This window comes from Haliaeetus leucocephalus, unplaced genomic scaffold (assembly GCF_000737465.1).
Source record: "Haliaeetus leucocephalus isolate CR32 unplaced genomic scaffold, Haliaeetus_leucocephalus-4.0 Scaffold306, whole genome shotgun sequence".
In the NCBI taxonomy this organism is placed as follows: domain Eukaryota; kingdom Metazoa; phylum Chordata; class Aves; order Accipitriformes; family Accipitridae; genus Haliaeetus; species Haliaeetus leucocephalus.
Genome location: NW_010972742.1, coordinates 4,536,265 through 4,562,052, shown reverse-complemented (window position 1 = coordinate 4,562,052; position 25,788 = coordinate 4,536,265). Strand labels below are relative to the sequence as shown.

Here is a 25,788-nt window from a genome sequence, read left to right as displayed (position 1 = left end):
ATGCTTTGGAAAGAGAGCTTAAAAGACTACTGAAAAATAATTAAAATGCAAATCCCTACCACATGCCTGTGGCTAAAAGGAGACTGGCTCTAGGACAGGCTCCTCTCTCTTCCTGCCCACTTCTTTCCGGATGAGCAGCCCTGGCTCCAGGGACACTGTCAGCTTTTGGTGCTGCCTCAGTAACAATGACAAGTCTAATCTCTGTATTTACTTTCTGCCTGGATAAATGCTCTACATTTATACATTTTCACTTGCATGGCACAAAACACTAAATCCCCTGTAAGACGCCAGGCTCATGACATCATCTTGGCTCAGCAGATTCATTATGCCTGCCCCATCTCCCTGGTATTTCATGATCTCACCGGCGCTAATATGCCAACTATCGCCCCAAGTCCCAGGCTAGACCCCCAAAAAAGAATAGGAGTAAAGAGAGTGGAGAACCACTGCTGCAGCAGCTCTCGAGAAGGCACTCAACAAACTGCTGTCCCGGTAATGAGATCCTCTGCTCCAGTGAAGGAAATAATTTGCTCAAACAGAACCTACGTGCCAGCTCCCCTAGAGCTGGGCTTCCTGCACCCACATGAGACAGGCGGCATACGCTGTCCTTCACTTTGTAGTTGATGGACATCTTCCACCAAGGAGTCCTAAGGGGTTTTTGTCTCTGACCTGCCGAACCCAGAGAAAAAGCCAGGCTTTCGCAAAGCAGCAGTGGAGCTCATGCAGGGCATGAGTGAAAGGAAATTACTGTCCTCAATCAAGTCACTCTGGGACAGGCAGCACCCTGCGAAGCTCTCACGCTGCGTGATGGTGCTGGCAGGGTTAGTTCAGGCCAAACGCCGGCTGGGAGGCTCGGCAGCTGAGATGCTGCCTGGTACACTGCCTGCAGGCTGAGCTAGCAGCTCGGGGAGACAAATTACTGCTTCTGGGGCAGGAAAATTTGCACAGCTTCTGCCTTGCATGGTTTCAGAGACATTAATCCCAATTCAAAGGCAATTTAGACCTAAATATAATGTAACATTGCATATATTTTAAAGTTTGAATGTGGCTACGTTACTACTGACAATCACTATACATTCATCTTTCCTCGGCCTCATCAATACAGCTTTCAAAACAATATCTTGGCATGAGATGTGTTGAAAATGCCGGTTTAAGGCCCAGGTACCCAGGCAAATGCGTTAATCTTCATTATGTGATCCGTGAACAATCATTTAACGACGCAGACATGCTCTCAGCACGCTGTTAACAAAGGGAACAGTGCAGAGAAGCCTTTGGTGAGCTGGCATTAATTAGCCAGGCTGCTCTTGACTTCCAATCTCGTTGTAAAGTTGCATCTTGTAGAAAGCGAGCCAGGGAGCCCCCTCCTTCCTCCGGAGCCTGCAAGCAGCTCTGGAATTTCAGCTATGCAGCCGTGCTGGGACAAGAGCCAAGAATGAAGCATACTTTTAAAGGGGAAAAAAAACACCCTGCGGTGGAGATGATGTCCATATGGCACCCATTCCTGCTGCTCCCCAGTCCGATCCAGCCCAGCCCAGTCAGCAGCTGCAGCAGGAATTGCAGCAATGGTTTCCACTGGGTTTGGGTGTTGTACATCTCTTGGAAGTCCTGTCATCCTTTAAAAGACATACTTTTTTTTGGGAGGGGACAGTCCATTCAATGGAACTGTCACAAGCAAGCTAGTCATCCTCTAGTTCTTGCCCCAAGAAATCACAGGCAACAGTTTATCTTGCAAAAAAATCAGTGCTTGTTTTAATCTGCTTCTTAGAGGTTTCCTGCAGGGTCAGTAAGGCCTCGGTTATGCCTGTGCTGACACAACCTCCTACTCAATGGTTTTGCTTTAAGTAAAGTACGTCAAAATAATCTCTGGGAAAGCTAGAAAGCAGGGTGCAACTAGATCCTTTGGAAAAGGATGCTTTCCTCTATCCAAACTCCAGCCATGCTGCCAGGCTCCCACCACAGGACCAGAAGATGGTCTCCCAGCACAAGCGATCCTGACCTACGACAGCAAATGGCCAACACAGGGAGAAGAGAGAGATCCCTCTCCTCTCACCAGTAAAGTGGATTTTAAAAAAAACCCTATCTGCCGCTTGAGAAGTACTTCGACAAAGCGTGCTTTGAGCTCGGAGCAATCTCGTCTCCTGGGAACAGCAGGAAGCTAACATGCACGGACCTGAATGTTTACCACACACTGTGACACACAGAGGTCTTCCAGAGATGGCATCTTTCAACGTTTTCAATTTGCTGCCTTTGATTTTTTTTGCAACGGTCAATATTTTAGAACAGCTTTCCATCATTAGCAGCAGTGTTACAGGATGTCCCAAAGGTCAATGACATTACAACCATTTATTTGGATTAGATGGCACGAGATAAGCACTCTAATAGAAAACTTATTCCAAGAGTAATGCTCCTCTATGTTCACTAGGCATGGCTGACCACAAGTAACAGGGAGGCAGGGTGTTTATATGCAGGGAGTCACTGGTTGCGACTCCATCCTAAATTCAAAGTAGAATTCAATTATATGGCTGTCAGAGCATCTGCAGCATCAGCAGACACAGTCTTTACCTTTTAAGCACAGCCTTCTCAGTTACCCTTCGAACTTCTGCCAAATTAATCTGCGATCCTGCCAGACACTCCCAGATCAGATAGAGCATCAGACTTCCAAAACATGAAGCTATCAGAGGAAAGGATCAATCTTTTAGATCTCCTCTGCTAATGCTATTAAGAGAGTGACATGGGCAATGTTCCAGAACTGGATGCCCAAATCCTAACAGTAGAGAACTATGTTCACAAAATACTGGGTGTTGCACAAAACTGCTACGCCCTAAGAATATAATTGCATAGACAACTATTGGAAAAGACTTCCTATCTCATGACACAATGCTGGGCTTCCAGGTACTTTTGCTAATGAGGAAGGAAACGCTCCTACAATGAATGGCTGGAAACACAAGCTGCCAAAAGAATGGCTTCAAGCACTGTCACAGGAAAGGCAGCAACTCCTCATGCTTGAATGTTTCTCAGCAAAGCCTCTGACCTGGCTGCACAGCTGTCTTCCCTGGTTTTAAGTGATGGTTAGTATAGCAGATGGATGGATGGGGCTTGCTGTTCCCTTGGGAAAGGGTCTCCTGGCTTCTGCACAAGAAAACACAAAATCCAAACTTCTCCTTAAGTGAGAGGGATTCTTGTACATCTTTGCAACAAAACAAAAAAAGGGACAGGGAGCAGGAGGGAAGAAAGCACGTAAGATGTATTAACCATGCTATCATGCATCTCTCATTTGAAACTATGACGAGAATTCAATCTGATTGCACCTACAGCATCAACTCTTGTTTAGGTAGTAGACAATGCCACCATATCTAGCAAGCAGATCTTTAAAACGCAGAGCCTGGAGACAAAGACAAGGCTCCTAAAAAGTCAGTCACACAAAAAATGTGACTTATGAAGTCAGTAGGGGACTGCTTAGAAAGACCTGCGCAGAGACAGGTAGTGCTCCAACTGCAAGAAAAACGTATAAACCACCAGAGGAAGTGGTTCTCAGAAGAAGGATTCAGTGATGCCAGCATGCAACAGCACTATTAATGTGACCATCCAGGCCTGCTGTGGGCAGTGGAAATGAACACAAATGCAGCAGGAACACTAAACAGGAAGGGCAAAACAATACCTAGACCTCAGCAGCCGGTTAAATGGATGTAAATCTCCCCCCCCCGCCCCCCCCGCCCCCTTCCTTCTGCTCCAAACTAAGGAGCTAAAACCTGCTTAGGACAGAAACGAACTCACACACTATGATCTCCCAGTCCTGGTTCATGGCTCCCACCATCGGACGACCATATGAATTCAAAACAGCTCAGTCTCTGCTGAGGGCCAGAGCTGTGGCGTGCCTTGCAGCCTGGAAGTGAGCTACACAAACAGGGCCAAGGCGGGGAAAACATGCGGAGCACATGTCTGCATTGTGCACGTCTTTAAACACTTATCTGACTCTCCTTTTGCTGAACATACATTAGCACACACACAAGAAAGAAAAACAGTTGCTGTGAATTTTCTGTGCGCTTGCTCAATTTGCTCAAAAACAGTGGGAACAAGCGAGAACAGAAGCGCTGAACTGGAGCTTTCATAAGGAAATCAGTTGCGCCTTCTGCTGGAATCCAACAGCCAATCTGGTTTCTGGAAAATTACTGGAAATGTTTCTTAATTAAAAAGAAAACATAAGAAAAAACAGCATTTTGAAAAAGGCAAGTTATTTCTCCATAGTGGAGGATGCAGCCAAATTTCCACTAATGGCATGTACATGCCTCGGAGAAACAACTGCCTTCCTTGTTTCAGTGAGGAAAACATTCCTAGCTGTAACTGAATGCAAGACTTCTTGCAGTCTTTGGTGGAAAATACGTGGATGGATAGCAGTATAGCTTGTCACCAGACCGATTTCCTCTATCGGTGCAGAGTTCCCCAGCTGCCGGGAACTAATGAGATTTGATTCCTGCCCTTCGGATACCTGCCCACCCATTTCCAGTCAAACAGCACAAGGAGTTCATGAACCAAATGACAGTATCTCTCTCTTCACAAGAAAAAAGGAGGGAGGTGATCAGCTAGAGAAAAACTACTGCCAACAATCACCAAGGAGGATGCTTTCTTATTGCATACCTCCTTTCCTACCGTCTAGCAACAGAAAGTACTTTCAAAAGAGATGGGAATCCCTAAAATGACTCGACAGTACAATCCAGTTGTCCCACCAATGTGGGATTTAATGGCTTAACTATGCAAGGGATGGGGAATACGATGCTGCAGTTCCTTACAATATCAGTCCATACTACAAACACGACCCTTGCTGGCACAGAGGCCAGACGCGAATCAGACTCGGTAAAAAACAAGCTCAACTTGCCAAACCTATGAGGTTTGATCCAGTTGCTCAAGATCTGCCCCTATCCAGTAAAAGCTATTACCTCTGACACAGTTTTCTGCAAAGAAGGGAAAAAACGCGATTAGTGGGTTGACAGAGCAGTGGTGGCTTCTGGACTGCAGCAGCGTCTGCAGTGCTGATCGGAAAGAAAAAAGCCAGGGTTCTTGAAAACAAATTCATACATAAAAATTAAGAGTAAAGATGCTCTGAACAACTTCACCTCTTTTTTGCTTCAAAACACTGTCTGAAAACAAGTCCTTTTAAGCCCTGTAAATTAGTCGTAAGGCACTAGTCCTTCACCTGGAGCACAGAGCTAATGGGCTAACATGCAAAACACGGTGTAGGCTCAGCTTTCCTGCTGCCTGCATGTGAACAGATGGGTACAGGCCAGGCCTTCCCTCTGGGACTGACTCCTGCTGTCCACCCCAGGTCAGCCTCCAGGGAAGGAAAAAAGCACAGGGCACTTTCTGAAAATTGGCTACGCTTGGCAAACCTGCAACACTTTGCTCACGTTGGGTCAATGGACAGCCATTTCGTTCATCAGCTCTGACTTCCTGGTATTGAGCTAAGGAGGTTTTTGCTTCCTGTACGGAATGGGTAACGATTAATGTAGGAGACATATCATTTTAAGAGATCTGATAATCACCACTGATATTTGGGTACACAAGAGGCCAACTCCTCAGTTGGCTGGTGTATGAAAGGTGTGCTCTTCCTAGCATTAACTCCCTTGCTGGGGCTGGTGGGAAACTAATGCTTATTTTTTAACAGGTTTATTGTTCACCACAGTGCTCACACCTCACCTTTCTCTGGTGAGAGAGGAAAAACGAAGACATGAGAATAAGAGAAGCAGAGCTTAAAGTGTTACTGGCGCAGCTTGTGGCATCCCTCACGTGAAAGCACATGGCCTTTCCAGCAGATTGCAAGAGGGGCCCTGGTCCTTCTTAGCGCTGAAATGCAGGGTGTCACCCTGGGAATGATCCAAACCTTGACAGCTGTTTCACATCTCTGTCTTATTAGGCATAGGGAAAATGGGATAAACCATGGTTATGGTATTACATGGGTCAGCTATGATGCATGTAAGGACATTGGTATTTTGCAGTTTGGAGACAAAGAGACACTGTCATAGTGAAAATCTCATTTTTGCCTGTGAAAAAATAGACCAGCCAGAGTCATGAGCAACTATGAGATTATCATAATTTAAAGGCATTAATGGAAAAATCACCATTTTTAATTCAGCTTATTTTCTTTGTGCATTTGACAGTGCACTGCCTAATTGTTCTCATTGTTCCTCATGCTCCAGCCATTTATTTTCCCTTCACCAAATCCTTGCAAAAATGAGTAACGATTTTTTAATGAAGTTTTAACATTTCATAAAATAATAATATTCATAATAATGTAGTCCAAAGCAAGATGAGAACAGGTCAGAACAATTAAGTAGGTAGTAACCATTTAATCCAACGAGGACGCTTTTTAAAATGAAAGTGCCCACATATTTTTAGAACATTATACTATCATATTTATAGCCTCTCAATTAAAACAAAAATAGTGAAGTGCTTTTACCTGGTCTTATAGTTCTGCGTTTTGCTTGCAAGATTCACTATCAAACAAGAGAGCTGTACAGTTCAGAACTTTTGTATTACTTCAGATTTTAAAACTGTTTACCACAAATTTATGCAAGCACTAACCTTTCCACACCTCAGCCTTTTCATCTGTACAGCAAAATGATGATACTGCTCTCACACACAAATGGAAGCCAAAAGCTTTAATCCATTGCTTGTGAAGTAGCGCTACTTGTAAAGTACTTGAATACTTTCTTCTTCTTCGGACCCATGATTATCACTAGTTTTTAGAGAATGACTACGTGTTGAAATGGGAAGATAGCAGTGGCACAGTGGGAGGATACCATTTTCAAATAGTTAGTATTAAACTAATTGAACACTTCTGAATTTTCTCAAGTCTTGTCTGATAATTTCTTCTCCAGAAGAAGTCTAATTTACTAAACATCCAGGTCACTGTTGAAAAATAGCCTATTCTCAGTTGTCATCACATGGCAATCAGAGCATAACCACATAGTTTTACATGCAAACGAGCCCTATACTGATGAGCTGTTGGAATCCCATGGTTAGATTTAATTTTATTACATTAACACTTTGTTATTACTACCATTTAATTTAAGCAGCTGATCACAGATTTAAGCGGTGCTCTAAGATTATTCTTATTTTGATTTAAATAATTCTCAGCTCCTCCTGCAGTTCTCACTTCAGGCTGCTCACAAGTGCTGTAGGAGAGAAAACCCTGCTCATTCGTCAGCAAATCATACAAGCTTACTGAGCTTGCTTGGGACCACAGAGATGTTAAGGGAAGCAGACAAGCAAATATGAGATGAAAGATATAGTAGAGGCCATTTTCTAGAAAAAAAAAATTAAGGAGCTGCAGCCACTGTTCCATACATTTGACTAAATCCATGTATTTCGGGGACAGCATCTTGTTATTTCTCCAAGGGCCAGATTCATACAGCAGCCTTTAATTGACTCATGCACATTGCTGACATTATGCAACGGAACAAAAAAAGACTTTGCAGCTCCAACGTGCAGCCTGGGGAACACATGGGTCAAAGGAGTGTGCCAGTGCACACAGGCCAGCTCTCCTTTGTCAGTCCCTCGCCACAAATGTCAATACCAGTGTGTATATAAAGTAATGAAAGCCACACCTCCCCTGTGCTTCATTTAGTACCATTTCCACACAGTTCTTCTCACCTGGGTGATTACTACATGAGTTCAAAAGCCCCTAAAAGAACCTTCACCTTTACCTGCAACCGAGAGCATAAGCAAAGAATTTGCACACAAGCTTTTCACCAACACAAATACGCACACGTGTTAAAAGTGTGGAGAGCAACTCACCGAATGCACAGGAAAGGAGCTGTGCCGGTTGAGAAAGGAGTTAGAGACTGACATAGTGAGGCCCTGAGTGGCACCGGTGTCCTCGGGGGTGAAGGGCACTTTAGTTTGCTGGACACAGTAGGGGACAGAAGAGAAAGAAGAGGCAGCATAGGAGGCCTGCTGAAGAGGGGGAAGAAAGCAAGAGACAGAAGACACAAAGAAAGAGAGCACAGAAAAGGCTATGAATAAAGGATAAGAAATGCTAACTGTAAAACAATGCATATAATGGCTTGCTAAACAAACAGCTATTCATACAGTTCATCAGAGCCAGACACACCAATATGCCTTTCTTGAGCTCAAGAGGCATGACAAAAATCACAGTTCAAATCTTCTTTGTTTCACAAATCCCTTAAAAATAAACTCCTGCCTCCCCCTTCCAGTTCACCCATGGACAGCTGCTGTGGGGAGAGGCAAGCTGTTCCTCGCTGCCCTTTTTTTTCCCCACGGCGTGGGGGGCAGATGCCCAAAGGAGGAACTGGCTCTTGCTTCTGGCTGCTAAGCAGCCAATTCTTGCAGACTACTAATTTTTGTGGCAACCTGCAGAGTGGGAACTTGGTCTCTCCAGTGTGAGCTATGGGGCCTCACTGGTACTGCTGAGATACCGGGTAACAGTGATGTCCAGCCATTTTTCCAGTCCAATCCAAAGTTATATATCATTTCACAAGAGGGAGATATTACACTGTAAGTAACAAATACTATTAAGGAATTTATCCTGAATTCCACTATAGTAAGGAGTCTGAGGGAGGCTAATGTATATCTAGGCTTTCTCAGCTCTGAGTTGTTGAATATAATGTACAATGTTTCAGAAATAAGATCCGAAGCTCACGAGAAAGGACTTCCTAATTATTATTTTACAGAGGAGTCCGTCCAGCAAAACTTGCCTACTGCTAGAACAGCTGATCCCCACGTGCTTTGCTATTTCAGAAACTCAGGGCAGCAGAAGCAGAGGAACAAGCGTCTGGTGGCTTTTATGGTGACTGTTGAATAAGCCATCGTCTGCTTGCACCACTTTCCCAACAGAGAGATGAAGGTAAGGGTGGGAGGCTGCACTTGAAGAAACCCTTGCTTCAGGGGAACTGCAAGCAACGCCTTGATGGTATCAGCTTGCAAAACTACAAGAATGCTAGCAGGCAAACCTGTGACATCTTGGCTGCCCAGATAATGATTGAAGGGCAGCATAGGAATGCTTTGCTTCAGCCAACAAATTCAGAAAAGGAGGAGAATTTCCCTTCTGCACAATGGCTACAGTAAATCTGTACTTTACACACCCTCCCTCACGACTGTGTAGACCAAGTCACCACTGGAAACTATCACCTGAGTGTAACCACCTCTAGGAGGAGGAGGTAGGGCAAGGGACTACAAGGTACCAGTGACAGTGCAGCGATCACACTGACAAGGGGACCACAGACGCTTGGAGAACTGCCTGATCTTTCAGAGAGGAGTCCTGTAGACTCTTCAGTGTCCCTGCAGATCAGACGGGACATGGGTGTTTAAGGTCTCATCCCCACAAAGCAATAATGCATAAGACTCAGTTTAGCTTAGCTGGAAATATCACTTTATCTTTTTAGGACTCCTACCTGCATCACAGGAATGCAGTTATGCAAATCCCAAAATTAGAGTTCTCAGTTGCTTCTCCCATTTGATTATAAAGCAACACTCTGGGACAGTCAAACTTTAGCATAAATAACATGAAGAAGTATTGCAACAGTTGTCCTCATGAGCAGTTGTTCCCACATTTCGTACTGTTTTGTTAAAGCCATGGCCAATTTAAGTTAGCTACATCAGCACAAAAGGTGCTTTTTTTTTAAAATACAGCAAATCAGATAATTAATATAAACAAACCCACTAAGGTTGGAGTTAAAAAAAAAAAAGAGAAAAGCAAGGAAGACCCTTCAAAAGAAATAGGACAAAATCCCAGCTCCACTGAGGTTGGAAATAAAACTGCTGCTGCCATCACTGAGGCAGGATTTCATCCCCCATGTGGAAAATGGCACTCGCTATAGCGTTAAACCCACCACCCAACACACATACACATACGGATGTGCCTTTTTGTGCTGGCAGTCTGGGAGGGCCAACAGAACACTGAAAAACAGGTAAAACCCTGAATCACACAAGGGGACTAATGTGGAGAAAACATGGACAAGTTAAATAATGACTATAACAAAGTTCTGTGGCTCTGGCAAAGACTGAGCCATAAAAGCAGTTATTATGTTTAAATGGTTATTATTAGTGGCATCCTTGACAACAGTTTCAAAACAGCATTGGGAACAACAGTGCAGCAATCTCTTGAAAATTGTGTTGCCCAGTGTGTCAAATTCTTCAAAGCAGTTGTCGTTACACAAGCCTGTAGTCTGGCACAGACTCAGCCATGCCATGTGGAAGACTAACGTTTCATTTTTAGGGCATTTTAGGACTTTTAGAGGTTATGGGGAACAGTCTGAACATGGGGTTAGAAAGGAGCTCAAAGTAGGTGATGCAAAATGCCTAAAAACATGTTAACAAGATGACAAGGAGCATGATGTGTTAACACCAAGGAGACATCCTCCCACCACCACAGCCTGTCAGAAACAGGAGTAGCAAGAACAGAGCTGTTCCTGGGAGGCTGGTGTGCCCTGCCAGGAGGGCACCGCAGATGTCACTCACCAGCTGCCGCTGTTTCGGTGGGAGAGCAGGAGGAGGTGCCAGATCTTGAGAGGGGTCTAAGCTGATAAAGGAGTCATTGAACCCATAGACTTCCATGAGGTGCTTGTTCTTCTGCTGGTAGATGTGTTCGTTCTGAGGGGTCTGGTAGAACATGGACGGCTGTGGCTCTGAGTAGTCTTCCACGAACTGCATATACGCCATCACTGCAATGAAAAGAAAGGTCACGCTCATTGCTCCTGGTCCGCAATGCTGCAGCTGTGACAAGCAGGCGGGGTACTCATTCTCAAAATAAAATAGGAGTAAGGCCATGCCACTGTCAGTCAGGCTTTGCTGCAGGCTGGGAGCAGCAAGGCATCCGCGCTGTGTTCACAGGTAGCTCACGCAGTCAGTTGCCATCCACCTTGCAGGAAAGGATGTGAATATCCTGTCTTGCAAGCCAGCACACAACAAACATAATCACAGGCCACAAACACATCTGACAACAGTTTAAGGAACCAGTGAGGTCTCCAAACAGCGACTTGAGAAGTCTGATTTACTGACACTTAGCCCAAATCCCCTCCTCATGTAACCCATGGCAATTCTGAGAATATTTCTCAACAGCTAATGCCCAAAATCACCAAAAACCTCAGAATAACTTCAGTCTGCTTTCTAGGAGGCACAAATCATCTCGTACAAAGATGCAACCTTGACAATAAATCTATAATAATCCTTGTGCCTATAATAAGTCTCATAACTGTAGTCAGCATGATTTCTAGAATGAGGAGGCTTACAGCCTTTTTCCATTCTAGCAAGCTGATAAAACTGTTATTGGAGAACACCCACCTGCGAGACTGGGTGTACCTCTCCCTCAGCTATTTATATGCCGCTGCCAATGCTGGTACAAGATACTTACCTTCTAAAAGTGCCACTGACCATGCCTTGCTACCCCCTTAGCTCAAATCCCTTTGCTCCCATCCCTTTTTAAAGTGTCTTGTCATCTCCAATTCTTGAATCCAACTGATTCAAAAGTTTTTCTGAGATGTGGTTCAATGGAAATATTAAATGGGATCAAATCACATTTAGAGGACCTTTCCATCTGTACAATATCCTTCCAAAATCTATGAAAAAACCCACACAGGTCTGCCTATGAAGCTCTAACAGACGATTATTTACTGCTGCAATATTTTAGTGTTCGAGAGGGAGAATGACACCCAGTGTCATAGAAAGACTACTACAAACCCCCAGAATTATTAAGGATCAGAAGTGTACTTAATAAATGTAAAATGAATAAAGAACTCTCCTACATACCTGAGAACAGGAGCAACACATGTATTTAAGTGTCATAAAAAGGATTAACCAAGGCCTTTTTGTAAATATGCTGTCATGCACAAGATACTCTGTGATCATTCTTCCCTTCCTCCTGATAAACAAGCAGTTGTCAGTTTTTGTAAATCTGGTCATTAGGTGGCAATTATTCAGCTTCTGCTGGCATTTCAGTTGTACAGCTGAAATGAATGGATGACTCAGTGAAAGCTATAAATACGATCACAATGCAGTATTTGCACATCTTGAAGCTGGTTCCCACACTAGCTGCAAGGCAAAGCCCTCTGTTCACCTGCCAATGCAGATCTACAGGCCAGCCTATTTCAAACAGGATGCAGCCGTGCAAATGTGTTGGCAGGAAGGAGTCGCTTTGCACCTGTCTTTTGCACCTTTTTTCAGATTTCCTCTAATATTTTAAAGTCCATTTAGAAATGGAGCTAACGCAGCTGCCCCTTCCCACAGAATGATATCCCTCCTCCAAAAAACAAAAAAAAAAAAAAAAAAAAAAAAAAAAGGTCGTGGCTATCGGAGCGCAGGAAACCTCAGCTGATGGATTTCAATCCTGACCGGTAACACCTGCTGTCCCCATCCTGTGACCCCACACGGTCCTGCCAGTGGACAACCTGTTCATGCCTCGCAGTACAGCCAGCTCCTGCACAGCTCTGCCAAGGCTGCTGAAATTCTGACCTCCAACACCCCCTGCTACCCGAGCCTTGCTCCTCTTCCTCCCCCAGCTGCCCTCCTGCCTTTCCAGCACCACTTCACAGATGTAAGTCACCACCCTTGCTGGTTCAGACCTCTCCTTGAAGGGAGTGTGACAGAGGTTTCAAACTGAATGCACATGCGTGTTGGTGCATGTTTGTGCCAGCTCATCTGCTGGTGTCAGCACTCATGCTAAAGCCAAGATTAAATTTGCTCATGCATGTGAATTTCAGCCTAACAGTGAAAAGAAGCACATTCTGGCAATATTCTCTTATTTGAAATCATACTGAAGGAGTCTTGGTGAAGAAAATACAGAATGCTAAAATACTGTTTTCAAATATCAGCGATGCAGTTGACTAAGGTGCTCCTATTAATACCCGTGCCCTGAAAAATGCCTTGGTATCACAGAACAACTTCAGAAGATAAGATACAAAGAAGGCTTATGAAAGGATATTTCTCTAGCAGCAAAAGGGAACTAAGGATCAAGACTCCTTGGAGAAGTGTAGAGGACAAGAGCTCGAGGGAAACGACCACATTTTGAGAGCTCATCAACTGAGTAGGAGAAAAGCCAAGAAGTCAGGCTTGGCAGTACTGGTATAATGCAACAGACGTTGCTAAATTCAGACCAGCCCTTTACGTGGGGTTACCTACAAAAACAGCGCTTCTCTTAACATCCAGATCTGAAGACAACATTCAGGATTGATAGCTGTGAGTTCCTGGGTTCAGATGTCTGTATGACACTACCACTCAGGAAGTGTTGGTGAAAAGGCTATCACATTAGGCACTTGTGTAAAATTAAGTTACTGTAACTCAAGGTAGTATGCCTGAATGCTGTTGAGAGCCTTAACTCAATCTGCAACAGAATAATGAAGAGCTCTTTTATCGCAGCTCTTTATAAGGCTAATGCATCCGATCATCATGGCAGCTCCCCTGCCTTGCTTGTTACAACTAGTCCAGGGCTGGTTAGCATGTCTCTGCTTCTGCTTTGTCTTCCTCTCTGTTTTTAGGTGAAGTGAAAAACAGTTGGGATGGTGAAATACAAACCTGGCTCAGGAGTAGAGACTGCAGAGTGCAAATTAAAATGGGCATCATTAAAATGCTGCCAATCTTGAACAGCAGAGTAAGGGAGCAGGACCACTCCTGAGAATGCTGTTTGCAAAGGGTCTTCTCTCCTCGCTCTCCCTCCATCCCTTCCCCTCTCTGCTGTGGTTTTTAACAAGGCAGAAGTTTAAAAAGCAGATGGGAAATTACATCACCAGCTCAGATCAGGCTGCACACCCTGCAGCGACTGTGCAGAGGGAGGGATGGGGGCTGCAACCTCCAGGGTGAGCAGCCAGGGTGGAGTGATACAGTCTCAAGGCAGCACCCCGGGAGAGAAGGGAGGCGTGAGAGAGAAACCTCTCCCACCACATGCCCAGCTTATGTCAGTTCTGAACCCAGACAGAAAATACTTGAAATAAAAAAAAACCCATAAAATCTCAGACTGAGGCTAGGAACACCTTCCCAGCAATCTGCTTGCAGTGCCTTGGCTGTCATTTCTGAAGGAGCTAAAGTTGCTCACGGATTTCTAGCACGCACCAGTTCAGCCCACATGGTAGAAGTCACAGGTATTGCTCAGACTGCACCAGCACCACTCGAGCCAGCTCGTCGTGCAGCCACTGGTCCTGGAAGCAGCACTTGGCTGTGGGAAAGTGGCAAGCGATCTCGTCTCAGGAAAACACCCTTGGACCAGTGGTTGTTGAGTCTACAAGGAATTGCTAGATTATCAGCAATAAGGCACATCTCCAATATAGGTAAGGCATAGTAGTATCTGATGTGGAGAACTCACTGAAGGTCTAGCCCAACTCCTGGCACTGTGTCAGCAGCCTGTGTTACAACTGGCCCTGCACAAGCACAACAGATTTGTGTGCATGGGCAAGAGCCAAAAAGACAGAAATTCTTGAGCTATACTGCACATCAACTCACTGGAGAAGTCAAGGTCAAATAAGCCAGTCTTTGCTGTCACCTCTGGGAGGAGAGCTGTTTTTCAAAGAGCTCGCATTATCCACTGGCTAAGCCCAGACTGCCCTCAGCATGGTTCCTGCAGTTAAATACCAGCTGCTTACAGGGCACCAGGCTGCATTTTGTTCCCACTGACAGGGAGAGAAACATGAATAAGTGCCTCACCACTAGTTTCCAAGCTGTTTGTGGGGTGGATCTTGTTATTTCTGTCTCTGGGCTCTTCATGGCAGAAGCTGCTCCGTGTCTGTGTCTTGTACAGCAGGAGCACAATGCTGGTGCTCAAGCAGAAGTCTAGAGTAATTTGCCCTTAGCACAGTAACATGTACTCTTACAGCACAGTAAAATAACAATAATTCATGCCAGACTAAAAGGCTTATCACTACTCTGTTTAAATTATACAGAAGTCAACTCTTGGAGGTCCCTCTGAGCACAGCTCACAGCAATACACATGGTTAACTCAAGCAGGATTTGCTGTACACTACCAATAAAAAGACCATCAAAGTCTCTGCTGCAACATTTCCTGCCAACTACTAAAAGATGACCCACAACAAAGGGACTACAACCGAGTCCCATCTGTGTGAGCTCTAGATCTTTTTAATAAATTCATGCATCTCCTCCGGATCCCTGGAGTTTCTTGGGGTTGTGGAAGCAGCACTGCCTCACCTATGTGATTACACAAGGATATCTACATGCATCAGCCTCCAGGCAAAAAAATCCTGGGTGCTACCATACAGCCTGAGTAATGCTTTACTGCCCTTTAATGCTGAAAATAAAAGTAAAACTAACAACCACAGATCTGCGGTGTGATATACTGTGGAGTAAAGAGAATCTAAAACAAGTTCCCAGTGTCACATGAATGCAATTAAAAAATCCGCAGCAGTCAGGTACCAGCCCAAATACTACTACAAGCTTTGCAGCAAGGATGCTTTATCAAACCATCAGAGCTGACACCACATTAGGCCACAGCTTCTACCTTTCCTAACAATGCAATCTGATCAATACTCCAAGAGCTTCTGATAGTGCCAGATGACAGATGACAATTAACTCTAAGATCAAAGAAAATTCACATACAAGGCCTTGGTATTGAGGTTAAAACTGCATGGCCAATAATGGAGAAGATAGCTTTTAAAATCACTTTTAAGTAACTCCCTGACATGACATATGATAACAGAAAACAAAGGCATGGGGCTTAAAGAGAAAAGCAAACAGCCCAGGTCTCTCTTTCAACTGTCAAACTGCCTCTTATCCAAGATTCACCCAGGCACCTCCCTCTACTAAAGCTGCCTACGTGTACGGAGGTGCACTCCCCTGCATCCATCCCAGTCTGCATGGTGTAAAACCACCTGGACCCAGCCTTCATTATTAATATGCAGAGCCCACAAGGACCTGATCCTACAGTAAGGAGGCTCTGTATCACACCCCCTTGCAGCTGGTGCTGCAGGCGAGTATTTCGAACAGCACAAGCTGTAACAACCAACCTTGGCTATGCCCTGTGTTAGCATTTATTTCCTTTCTGTTGTCTACAAACAAACATCTCTGCTCCTATTTAGCTGCTTTCACTACCTTTAACTGCTTGGTTACCAGAGAGGGACAACAGTGATTTCCTGCCTATGGGGACACTGAACTACACAAGATGACCATCACTTTCAGGTGGGTCAAGCCTTGTGCTCTGAGTGAAATCCCAGAGGGTTATGAATGTGGACTGGTCATTCAGGGATAATGGAAATCCTTTTAGCCAACGTACTTTTTTTAAAAAGTGGCTAGCACAGTGCACTACCATAGGAATGGACGGAATACTGACCCTGCCGCATGACACACCAATCTCACTTCCACCTTATTCTCAGTGAAAAGACTATATACTGCAGAAATGAGTCAGAAGGCTAACTCAGCACTTTTGAATCAGCTCTTCACTTGGGCTGCCAGCCATACAACGTAACACTGTTGATCCAGATCTTGTATATGCTGCCTCCTTGTGCAACATAGAACTGCAAAGCAAGCCAGTGACTAGTAAACTAACATCTGCTGGATCTCACTATGTAGTCCACAGCCTTCCTTGGCAGATCAGTGTGGCTGCTCTTTTGGCAAGAGGTTTCACATGTTTTCAGCCATGAACATTATGGAAATCAGAATAAGGTCATGAGCTTGAGTTGCAGTCAGTACTGGTGTGCCAGGAGTCTGGCTGGGGATGGTGAGCCTTCACATTTAGAGGCTGCTCATTTTAACGATGTGGGAAATTCTTAGGCATCCAAAGAAAATGAGATCCTGTAGCAAAACAGCAGTACTGGACACTAGGTTAATAGTGTTGTCTTGCACAGCTATGTGGGTGACTATGTTCCTATTGCCAAATAACTGCTCTGGCAATGCTTGGTTTTGGACAGAAAAGCAGCCCTTTCTCCAAGCTCTTGGAGAGCACCCAATTCTTTTCTGCAATGGGAAAACATTCACAAAATGGGGGCGGGGGGAATGAATGGACGTAAAAAAGGAGGATAAACCAGGAAGATCTGCAAGGCAGAGTGCCTCAAAGATTCACACTCAGGTAAACAGAGAAGTAAAAAGGTCTCACTACAGTAGTGAAGATGCTGTGTAATGCAGCTCCCCTGGGCCTGGATCATTCCTGGCTCCAGGAGTCACTCCCAGCCTGCCAAAGGACTGACACTTCCCTTCCACGCCTTTGTCATTGAGTAACTGTTTTTGACACTCAGCCTCATGTAAGCAAAGGCATTACATTGGGGTCACCGTTACTTAGTGGTCATCAGAAGCACGACAACTGCAAAGAAAGGGAAAGGTAAAAGTAAAACCCAAACAAGAACTTGCTTACTGTGTTTGTTTTTCTTCTCTGGCAGAGGTGGTGGCTTCTCTGGGTCACTGTTAGTATCTGGAGCAGCAAAATCAGAAATGAATTCAACCGGTGCTGAAGAGTTTCCTTGCTGGAAAGGCAAAACAGCAGCAAATGGCGTGAAGGATACTGATGGGACAGACGCTGCATTCTGCATGTCATCCTCTGAGATGTTATCATATTGAGATGGGTGCCTCTCATAGGACACCCTGCAGCCTGAGTTATCTGAAGTCTGAGAGGCTGCACTCCTTCTCTTCTTTTCTGGTAAAGCTGGAGGAGTCTCTGTCGGCTGTGCTGCTCCCGAGAGGCTGCAGAATTCCAGTGGAGGAGAGCTGCCCTGTGGGAGCTGGAAAGCATGTCCATGGAAAGGGGAGCCAGACTCACCCAAGGACTCTGGCAACGGGCTGAGGATACCTGGCATCTGCTGAGGTATCTGATCAGCATTGGAGAGGTCCTGCTGCAGGAATTCATAGTCCGGATCATAGTGATCCGATTGATCTGGTTAAACAGAGGGGACAGGAGAATGATGCATTAGTTTCTCTCTTTTACTGTTTAGTCCTTCTCAATTCTGCCCCTCCCATTCCATCAGTTAATTAATCAGTTCATTTAATCAGAGCAGTACTTTCTTGCAGAAGGGACCGTCTTGCTACACCTTCTGTAGCATCCAGCCTTAATAAAACGCTTATAATTATTTCTTTACACTAGCAAACAAATAACAAAAACGCAATAGGTAGATCATTGGAGAGATTATTTATGTTTCGTATTTATATTTTAATTTTCTTTCCTAGTACTTAGAAACAACACTGCTTTAATCTACCAGGGCTGTCATTGCTTCAGACAAGGCTGAAACCAACAAAACATTCCACTTGAGAGCTGAATTGAGTTTTAACACAATCATCTATAGCTAGGGAAACACGTTCCCCTGGGCTTTTTCCTATCCGACAGAATATAATTCTGCACAGAACTGCCTGCAGCAACTACAAGATGACAGTTGCAAGCGCAATCCATTTACTTCTGCATCACAGCTACGACAGCTCCCAAACGAGAGTGAAGGGGGCTCTTCCAGTCACACTGGACAGCCCCCTGCTTACCTAATGTTTCACAGCTTGTGTTGCGGGAGCACTGACCACTGTCGCGGTCCAGAGAGGAGAGCTGCTCATCAGACTTGCTGAGTTTGCCGATGCTACTGCATGGCGAGAGGCGAGGAGATTCCCCCCCATAGGAGTGGCTTCCACCCGACAATCTTCTCTGGGCATAGCAGTCAACATCAAAATCCTTAAGCAAAAAAATCAATTCATTGTCATTCTTGGCAGCTCGCTAGCAAGCAAGATGCAGCTCAAGGAGCAAACACCTCACAGCTGCATTAAGAAAACCAGGAGGGGAGAGGATCAGTGCTGCTAGCCCTCTCTAGTTAGACAAGCTCATCAGGACCACAGAAAACCTCTGATTTGGTCAACAGCCCATGCCAGGGAGCTCTGTGTGTTCTTGCTTCCCGGCAGGGCGTGCTGTGACCCACACTGGACTTCACAGACACCGACAAGATAACCGAGTTCCTCCCCGCTACACACATCTGATGACTCCTTGTCAAGACAGTGATACTAGGTAACCAGACTGCAAGATTTCTCATTAAATAACTGGGGCGTTAGCAAATATTTTGTTAGCTTAGGTGCACGCAAAGGGAAAATAAGCTATAGTGAGATACAACTTTCTGTGCCTATGACTACATTTCTATTTTGGAAATTACCTCAAGCTTATCAACCTCCAAGTGAACCCCTCAAGTATTCCCACTCCTGCAAAACAACCTAAGTGTGATTGTACTAGCAACTGAAGAACTGCCACAACTTTATCTGGGTCAGCCAAACGACTGCAGAGCCTCCCTAAGCCAGAGCTGAGGCTTTGGGGATGAGGACAAGATTTGATTTTGGTGCAATTTAATATGAATCAGATCCTCACTGCTGAGTTAGTAAGGTCCTCAAAGTGTAAAGCAAACCCAGCCACTTACAACTGCACAAGCAATGGTATATGATTAACACACACAAGTTTTCCATTTTTCTACCAGAAAATTTACAGATTTCCCCAAAGCACCAGTAGTGGTCAGAGCAGTTGCTCAAACTACTGTTTGGGTTAAAAGGTGTTTTAAATTGTGACTGGATGAAGACAGGCTTCTGATCTCAATATGCCACATGCTCCCTTGACCTGTAAGTAAACCTTGCTGAGATCTTGGTAAGCTCAGCCAGCTGCTCTGTACACTGATCTATTTGACATGGCAACACTCAACCGCTGGAATCTTCGCACTCTGCTACAGCTCAAGGCAACAAAGTTTGTAGCAATTTGTTAATTAGATCCAACAACACCGTAAAAAAAATTAAGCTGTTCATATGGTTTATTATACTGATGTTCCTGCCACTAAAACTCCTGCTCCAGAGCTCTCCCGTACAGGGCTGCTTGGGACAAGCAGAGGCGTGCAGGGAACCGCGCGGCTGCAGGTCACGGCATTTCTCCCCAGCTTTTGCCACAGTTCACAGCACGTTTCCCTTGGCTTTCACAAAGGGGTTATGCCATTACCTGTCTGTTGATTCCAACAGGTAAACTGGACCCACTGGTGGCTCGACTCATGGGGGCCACAACTGCCACTCTGGTTGGGGAAGGTGCTGACTGCCGTTTTTTAGGGGGCAATGCTGGTGGAGGGCTGCAAGACACAACAGGCATTGATGGTTCCATTACTCTTCCAGCAAAAACACTTTTAGAGGCTTCATGAGCTTGTTTTCCAGAAAGCCTTTGACTTGCCAGGCTCAAAGCTCACAGGTTCTTGTCCAAAGCTGGCCAGGAGCTATTCAGCAAAGTGTATCCACTAACAAATACCAATTGAGGAACACTGTCACAGATATGGTCCTGTTCAGTGTTTTATTTTTTAAGGTTGGAAAAGAGTTGGTATTCCTCAAACAAAAACAATTGCTGTTTTAAAGATAATTTTTAATGGAGCTAATTAGCACGGTAATTATTTCTTAATAAAAGTGGTGAAAATCCAAATTAAATGTTTTGGTTGACCCAAATATTGTTTCCATTCACAGAAGTCCCTCCTCAAACCTTCCAGGTCTGAAAAATGTTCAAAGTTTCAAAAATTTACAGGACAGGAAAATTCCTATTCTGCCCTTTTACTCTCCCGGTAAACTTCAGGGAACAAGATGGTCAGTGTTGCTCTCACCATGTACACTGTGAGGGCCCATGTTCTGGCATGAATCGGTTTCAGATACACACATTAGCAGTAACTAGTGAGATTTTAACCACTGTACTTTTAGTTTTTGCTTCTAATGACACATAATTCTGGTAACCATCAAGCCTGCAAGGTTCCCAAGAGCACACATATTCTGTTCCTGGAACATATCAGGAAATTTTTATATAACCCACAAGAATTCATAAAATACATAGAAATGTGATTCTTTTTGCCAGCCACAGCCCTTGATGCTGCACTGCCAAATTAGCACACGATATGTATTTTTCACACCATCCATTAGCACCAGTACTAGAGAAGAAAAACATCATACACACAGACCAAAAACCTGCAAATTGGGGGTTTTCTCTTCCTTCTCAAAATAGAACATAGAAACTTTCATGTGGTTACTCGCAGAGCAGGGTAAGAACAACCAAGTAAAAGATTTTTTTCATGCACTATTGGCTCCTTTCACCCTTTAAGCTGATAAGCAATGCAGAACAACCTGCATGTTGCAGCACAGGTTGACAACTGTCAGGTGAGGTTAGCAGAACACTTCCCGTTGGATACAACAGCACAAGACACTGTTTCTGGTATTCACGTAGTTTTAAATAAGGTTCTTAAGCATTTATGCGATGCCTCTCATGCACAGATCTCAGGGCATAGCACTATCCTCACATAAAAAGAAGGAAAGGAAAACACAAATAATGAAGGGTATTGCTCAAAACAAGACAGAGAGAACACAAAGTCATAAACAGAGTCCAGGAGCAGGGAAGAATTACTCTGGAGGACTGGAAATTCAGAGGCATCACTAACCCTCCTCATGACCTCTCTTGTGCACATTTTGCAAGACTGTGTAAAAAAACAAGAAGCTGTTAAGAGCCACTGGTATTCTTCAGTGAGCTGGTTGGCCAGTATTACCTGTTTTCTGCCACACGAATGCTAGGCAGAGGGGGTTTAGGAGGTGCAACTTCTTCATCCATGGAGTCAGTCAGTAGCTCACTGGATTGAGTCATATTAGTTGTTTTGTTGAGGATCTCCATTTCTCGGTCTGTAAGGGGAAGTTCTGATGGGCTGCAACAAGCAAAATACAGATTGTAGATCATAAACCACAGCTGGAATGCAGCATGCTGACAGATTAATATGTATTTTAAATCATATGCAATATGAGGCATGCCTACAGCAGAAGGCAGAATTTGCATCTGCAGGTGGAATTCCACGTATATGCAGAATACAATGTGCACATGTCATGGCCAGGTGATGTTTCATTGCCAGATTTTGGCATCTTCCCTATCATTGCATAGTCTCTTTAAGTGGTCCCGCTGTAATGGATGAGGCTACGTGAAGAACACTATGCTACCCTCTGTGAAGAATAACTGAATGCTTTAATTCAACTATCAGTAGCCAGAAATTACCCCTTCTATATTAGTGCTGCACACAGAAGAAATCCTTGTCAGTGACCCACCTGTCAGATTTACATGCTGGTAAACTGGGTTTAACTGGGCTTGTAGGAGAGGGATGCTCCTGCTTCTCAATTGTGAGTCTGACCAGCTCCTGATGGATGGAGAGGAGAGAAGAAAAAGACAATAATCATTATTTGCTGAATGCTGCACTCAAACATCCTAGGACACAAAAGGATGCTACTGCAGTAAACTCTTGGTTACCCAGTTTATGGATTAATGATGGCACGGACACAGAGAGAGCTGAGCTGGGTGTAAGTCTGACACAGAGCTGTACAAATGATGCAGCACTGCTTCTAAAGAGCAGTGTGCACCCAGCAGTAGTTTAGGAATATTTGAGTTAAGTTCAGAAACCCTGTCCCTATGGGGATTCAGCACAAACCCACATACGTGTCTTTTTGCCGTGCTTCCTCTTTCCTCTATGGTCACAAATGCGTTCCAGTCCCCACAACACCCTAGATAATGGCAAATTCACTTTACATACATAAATGTAAGTACAGAAAAGTCTTACACAGTGGAGTACTTCACCTAGCCAGTAAAAAAAATAAATAATTATTTTATATTTTATAAACAAATATACATTTGTTTCAAAAAGCAAGTTTTCTGTAAGATGCCCAACAACAAATTAAATAGTGAACACCTTTATTAAAAGGCCTGCTTCCCCTGAAGCCATCTTTTAACATGTTAGCAATGGAAGTCTTAATCATTCAAGGAACTACTGTAGTGTATCTGTTATAGGCAGATAAGGCTCTGGATAAAGAGATAAGGGCATGATAATCCTGAGCTACAAATCTGCCAGCAGTCAAAACAACAATCATTCATGCCAGAAAGATGGAGAGAACATTTTATGGATGTCTGAGGCCGACAAATAGATCTACTGCTCACAGATACAAACACATGCCCTCTTATAGGCAGGCTGGAAAACTGGCAGTGCTTCCTGACAGTATTGGCTTCCCAGCATATTATGCAAAGGAAACTATACGGGATCAATTTTTTAGTTTTTTTTTTTTAAAGCAGCCTGAAGTACAGTGTCATCATTCCAGTATCATCTTCATGTCTATGCCTGCTGAGCTTGGAAACAACTGTCATTGCTCTCTCAATGCATTAACTGCAACTGGAATGTTGTCGTCATCATCCTTCTGAGGAAGGGAAATATTCTAGTTCTTGTAATTTTATATAAGGTTCTATTTAAAGCTGAACTTCCATGGGTTAACACACACACAACAACAGGAATAAAGTACTGCACTGGATGTGCAAAGGACGGCAGAGGCAGTCCAAGTGTCCCCCACAGCTGATTTTGGTTTCAATGTTCCACTTACATTACTGGTCTGAGCTTGTGCTCAAAAATAACGTACACCGTGTCAACCAAAAACACGACAAAACACTCAGCTTTCCAGAAGCTGTCCTAGAAACCCATACATGGGGAAAGAAGAGCGAGCACAAACAGATGTCCATGCGGGCTAATGCTATGAAGATGTTCCTGTCTGGGACAGACGGACAAGAGCACTGGCGAGGAACAGTATGTTCCAAGATGCGCCCTGATGAGAAAAAGCACAGCACCAACCTGACCACAGCCGACCAGCCTGGCCAGCTCCCACCTCCAAGGAGGGCCATGTCCCCCAGAGAGGAAATACTCTGCAAGGAGCGACAGGCCGACAGCTTTACTGTGGTAATGTACGTTACACAGCATATAGAAAAGTAAAATAATTAAGGCCCTTCAATCACAGAAGAACTACGGTGGTAACACAGACACTGAACTGACCTCAGACTTCTCTGCTGTGTCCCTAGTTACTCAACAGAAATTATTTTTAAAAAATGTACTTTCCTCTGTTTCATCTTCTCTTTCAGGATGAACAATCTTTAATTAAAAACTTGCTATTCCTTTTAGACTTCAGAAATTCCCCTATAGAGTCTACAGAACATCACTAGGAAAAACAACCGTAAGACCTACAAACCCCTAACAAGGCTCTTCTGTAAATTGGACGATTTGGAGACTACACAGTGACACCATTTGACTCTTCTGGCTGCAGCTGACACCATGCTCCGAGTCACCATCAGGAGTGTGTGATGACACAACGGATTGCCACCTTCCTGCCCTCTGGACAAACTTCCACCGCTGAAGAGGTTTCTGGAGACTCTCATACACTTTAACGGACTCAGTGTCGGACCCCGTGGGGCCATCAGGTACTCGCCAGCAAGAACAGTGACTTCTCACAATGTGTAAGAGCACAGTAAGGGAAATAAAATACATGGGCGTTCAAACCAAAGGCCAAAATACTCTTTAAACATCCCCCTGAAAGGGCTATGGAAGGGAAAGTGTAACATCTCCTTTTCCTCACCTTTCTTCACCACGTTTAACACCTTAAACCAAACCAAGGCCAGCGCTGCAGACTGGTGGTGGCAGCTATGCCACAGCCGTGCTGATGAGCCCCCGACACTTGGGGCTGAAGAGCTCGGTTTTCCTATTTTGCCAGTCGTAATGGACACCTGCCCGTCCACCATATGGGAGTGTAGGTTACAACAGGGGAGAAAAACAATCAAATTTGGCTCAAAAGTACCTTTAGAATGATTCAAATTATTGTGGCTGTGAAAAAAAACCTAAAACACCTCTGACTAGAGACACCAAGACATCGTATGATTGCCAATACTCAAGAGGATCACTTTTTTCTCTAAACTTTGACAAATATCACCAGATCCCCTGAACCCTGACTTTTTCTCCTCTCTACTAACCCCAAAATCAGAACCAGCATTTGAAAATCAAGCCAAGATCTTTAGTATACACACAGAGGTAATCAGCACGTAACCGAGCCAGATGCACATTATGCTATTCCTTATCAGCAAGTAAAGAGATTCCTGCAGCAGTAATTAGAGATAATTAAAGCCTCTCTACAAACTTATGCTACTTCAGCAAGCTGGAAATTCCAAAATGAGATGGATTTTTAAGAAGTTACGTAATCAAACCAAGGATTATTTCTTTTTCTTTTTATATATGCCTAGCAAGGCATTAAAACCTGAGATCAAAACAGCAAGCAACACAAGTGAACAAGTGACTCCTTTATGCTCAGTTCTGAAAATAAAGGGGGAAGTAAGCACTGAAATGTGGAAGTGGATCTTGTGTGATCTGCCAGAAAAACAAAAAAGGCTCTCCACAGCAGAGAAGTGTCCAACTTCTCAGTTCTGCTTCCAGATCTGAAAGCTGGCTTGGTCCTTCTAAAATAAACCTTGTTCCTCGCTATGCAGTAGGAGATGAGTGCACACCGCTTCCAAATGCTGACCTGTTGATGGGCAGACACATTCGCATCTACCCAGACAGCCACACATCTGTTCTAACCATGCTCCAAGCTGACCAGACATAAGCCAGCTCCAACTGGAAGGCCAAAATAACTTTTAGTCTAACAGCAAAGTACAGATGATATAGCCATGCTGCACAGCGGGGCTTAATAGTTCAGGCTCAGCACTGTACGGACATGCCTGCATCGCTTCCAGCCGAGGCTGGCTCGCAGCGTGGGCAGAGCCGGCATCCGAGACCTTCCACCCATCCGCACAGGCATGCTACTTGGGCTGGAAGGCAACAGGTACCGGGGGTTTAAATACTGCTTGAAGTGAAAGGACAGTGGGTGTCCGAGCTTCATGCAATGAGACTACACAACTCTATCCTGGATCTGGTGATAACATGGCTCTCCACGGGATTGTGCAGATTCATTAAGTGAAAACAGAGTGAACTGCCTTGCTATTTGCTGGGGTATTACAGTTCAGATACCACGGCGCAGATTTTCACATACTGTAAATTGCTGCTGAATTCCAAC

At 44.4% G+C, this 25,788-nt stretch overlaps 1 protein-coding gene across 1 annotated transcript in view; it reads right to left on the bottom strand.

Annotated features, from left to right (window-relative positions):
• RAPGEF1 (Rap guanine nucleotide exchange factor (GEF) 1) overlaps positions 1-25,788 on the bottom strand; it is an 86,233-nt gene that overhangs the window by 18,127 nt on the left and 42,318 nt on the right. The window contains exons 5-11 of the mRNA XM_010570887.1: positions 21,988-22,076; positions 21,444-21,596; positions 19,877-20,000; positions 18,403-18,586; positions 17,294-17,809; positions 10,471-10,673; positions 7,789-7,947 (exon numbers count right to left, since the gene is read on the bottom strand). Coding sequence (XP_010569189.1) covers positions 7,789-7,947; positions 10,471-10,673; positions 17,294-17,809; positions 18,403-18,586; positions 19,877-20,000; positions 21,444-21,596; positions 21,988-22,076 — 1,428 coding nt within the window. The remainder of the gene's footprint in view (positions 1-7,788; positions 7,948-10,470; positions 10,674-17,293; positions 17,810-18,402; positions 18,587-19,876; positions 20,001-21,443; positions 21,597-21,987; positions 22,077-25,788) is intronic.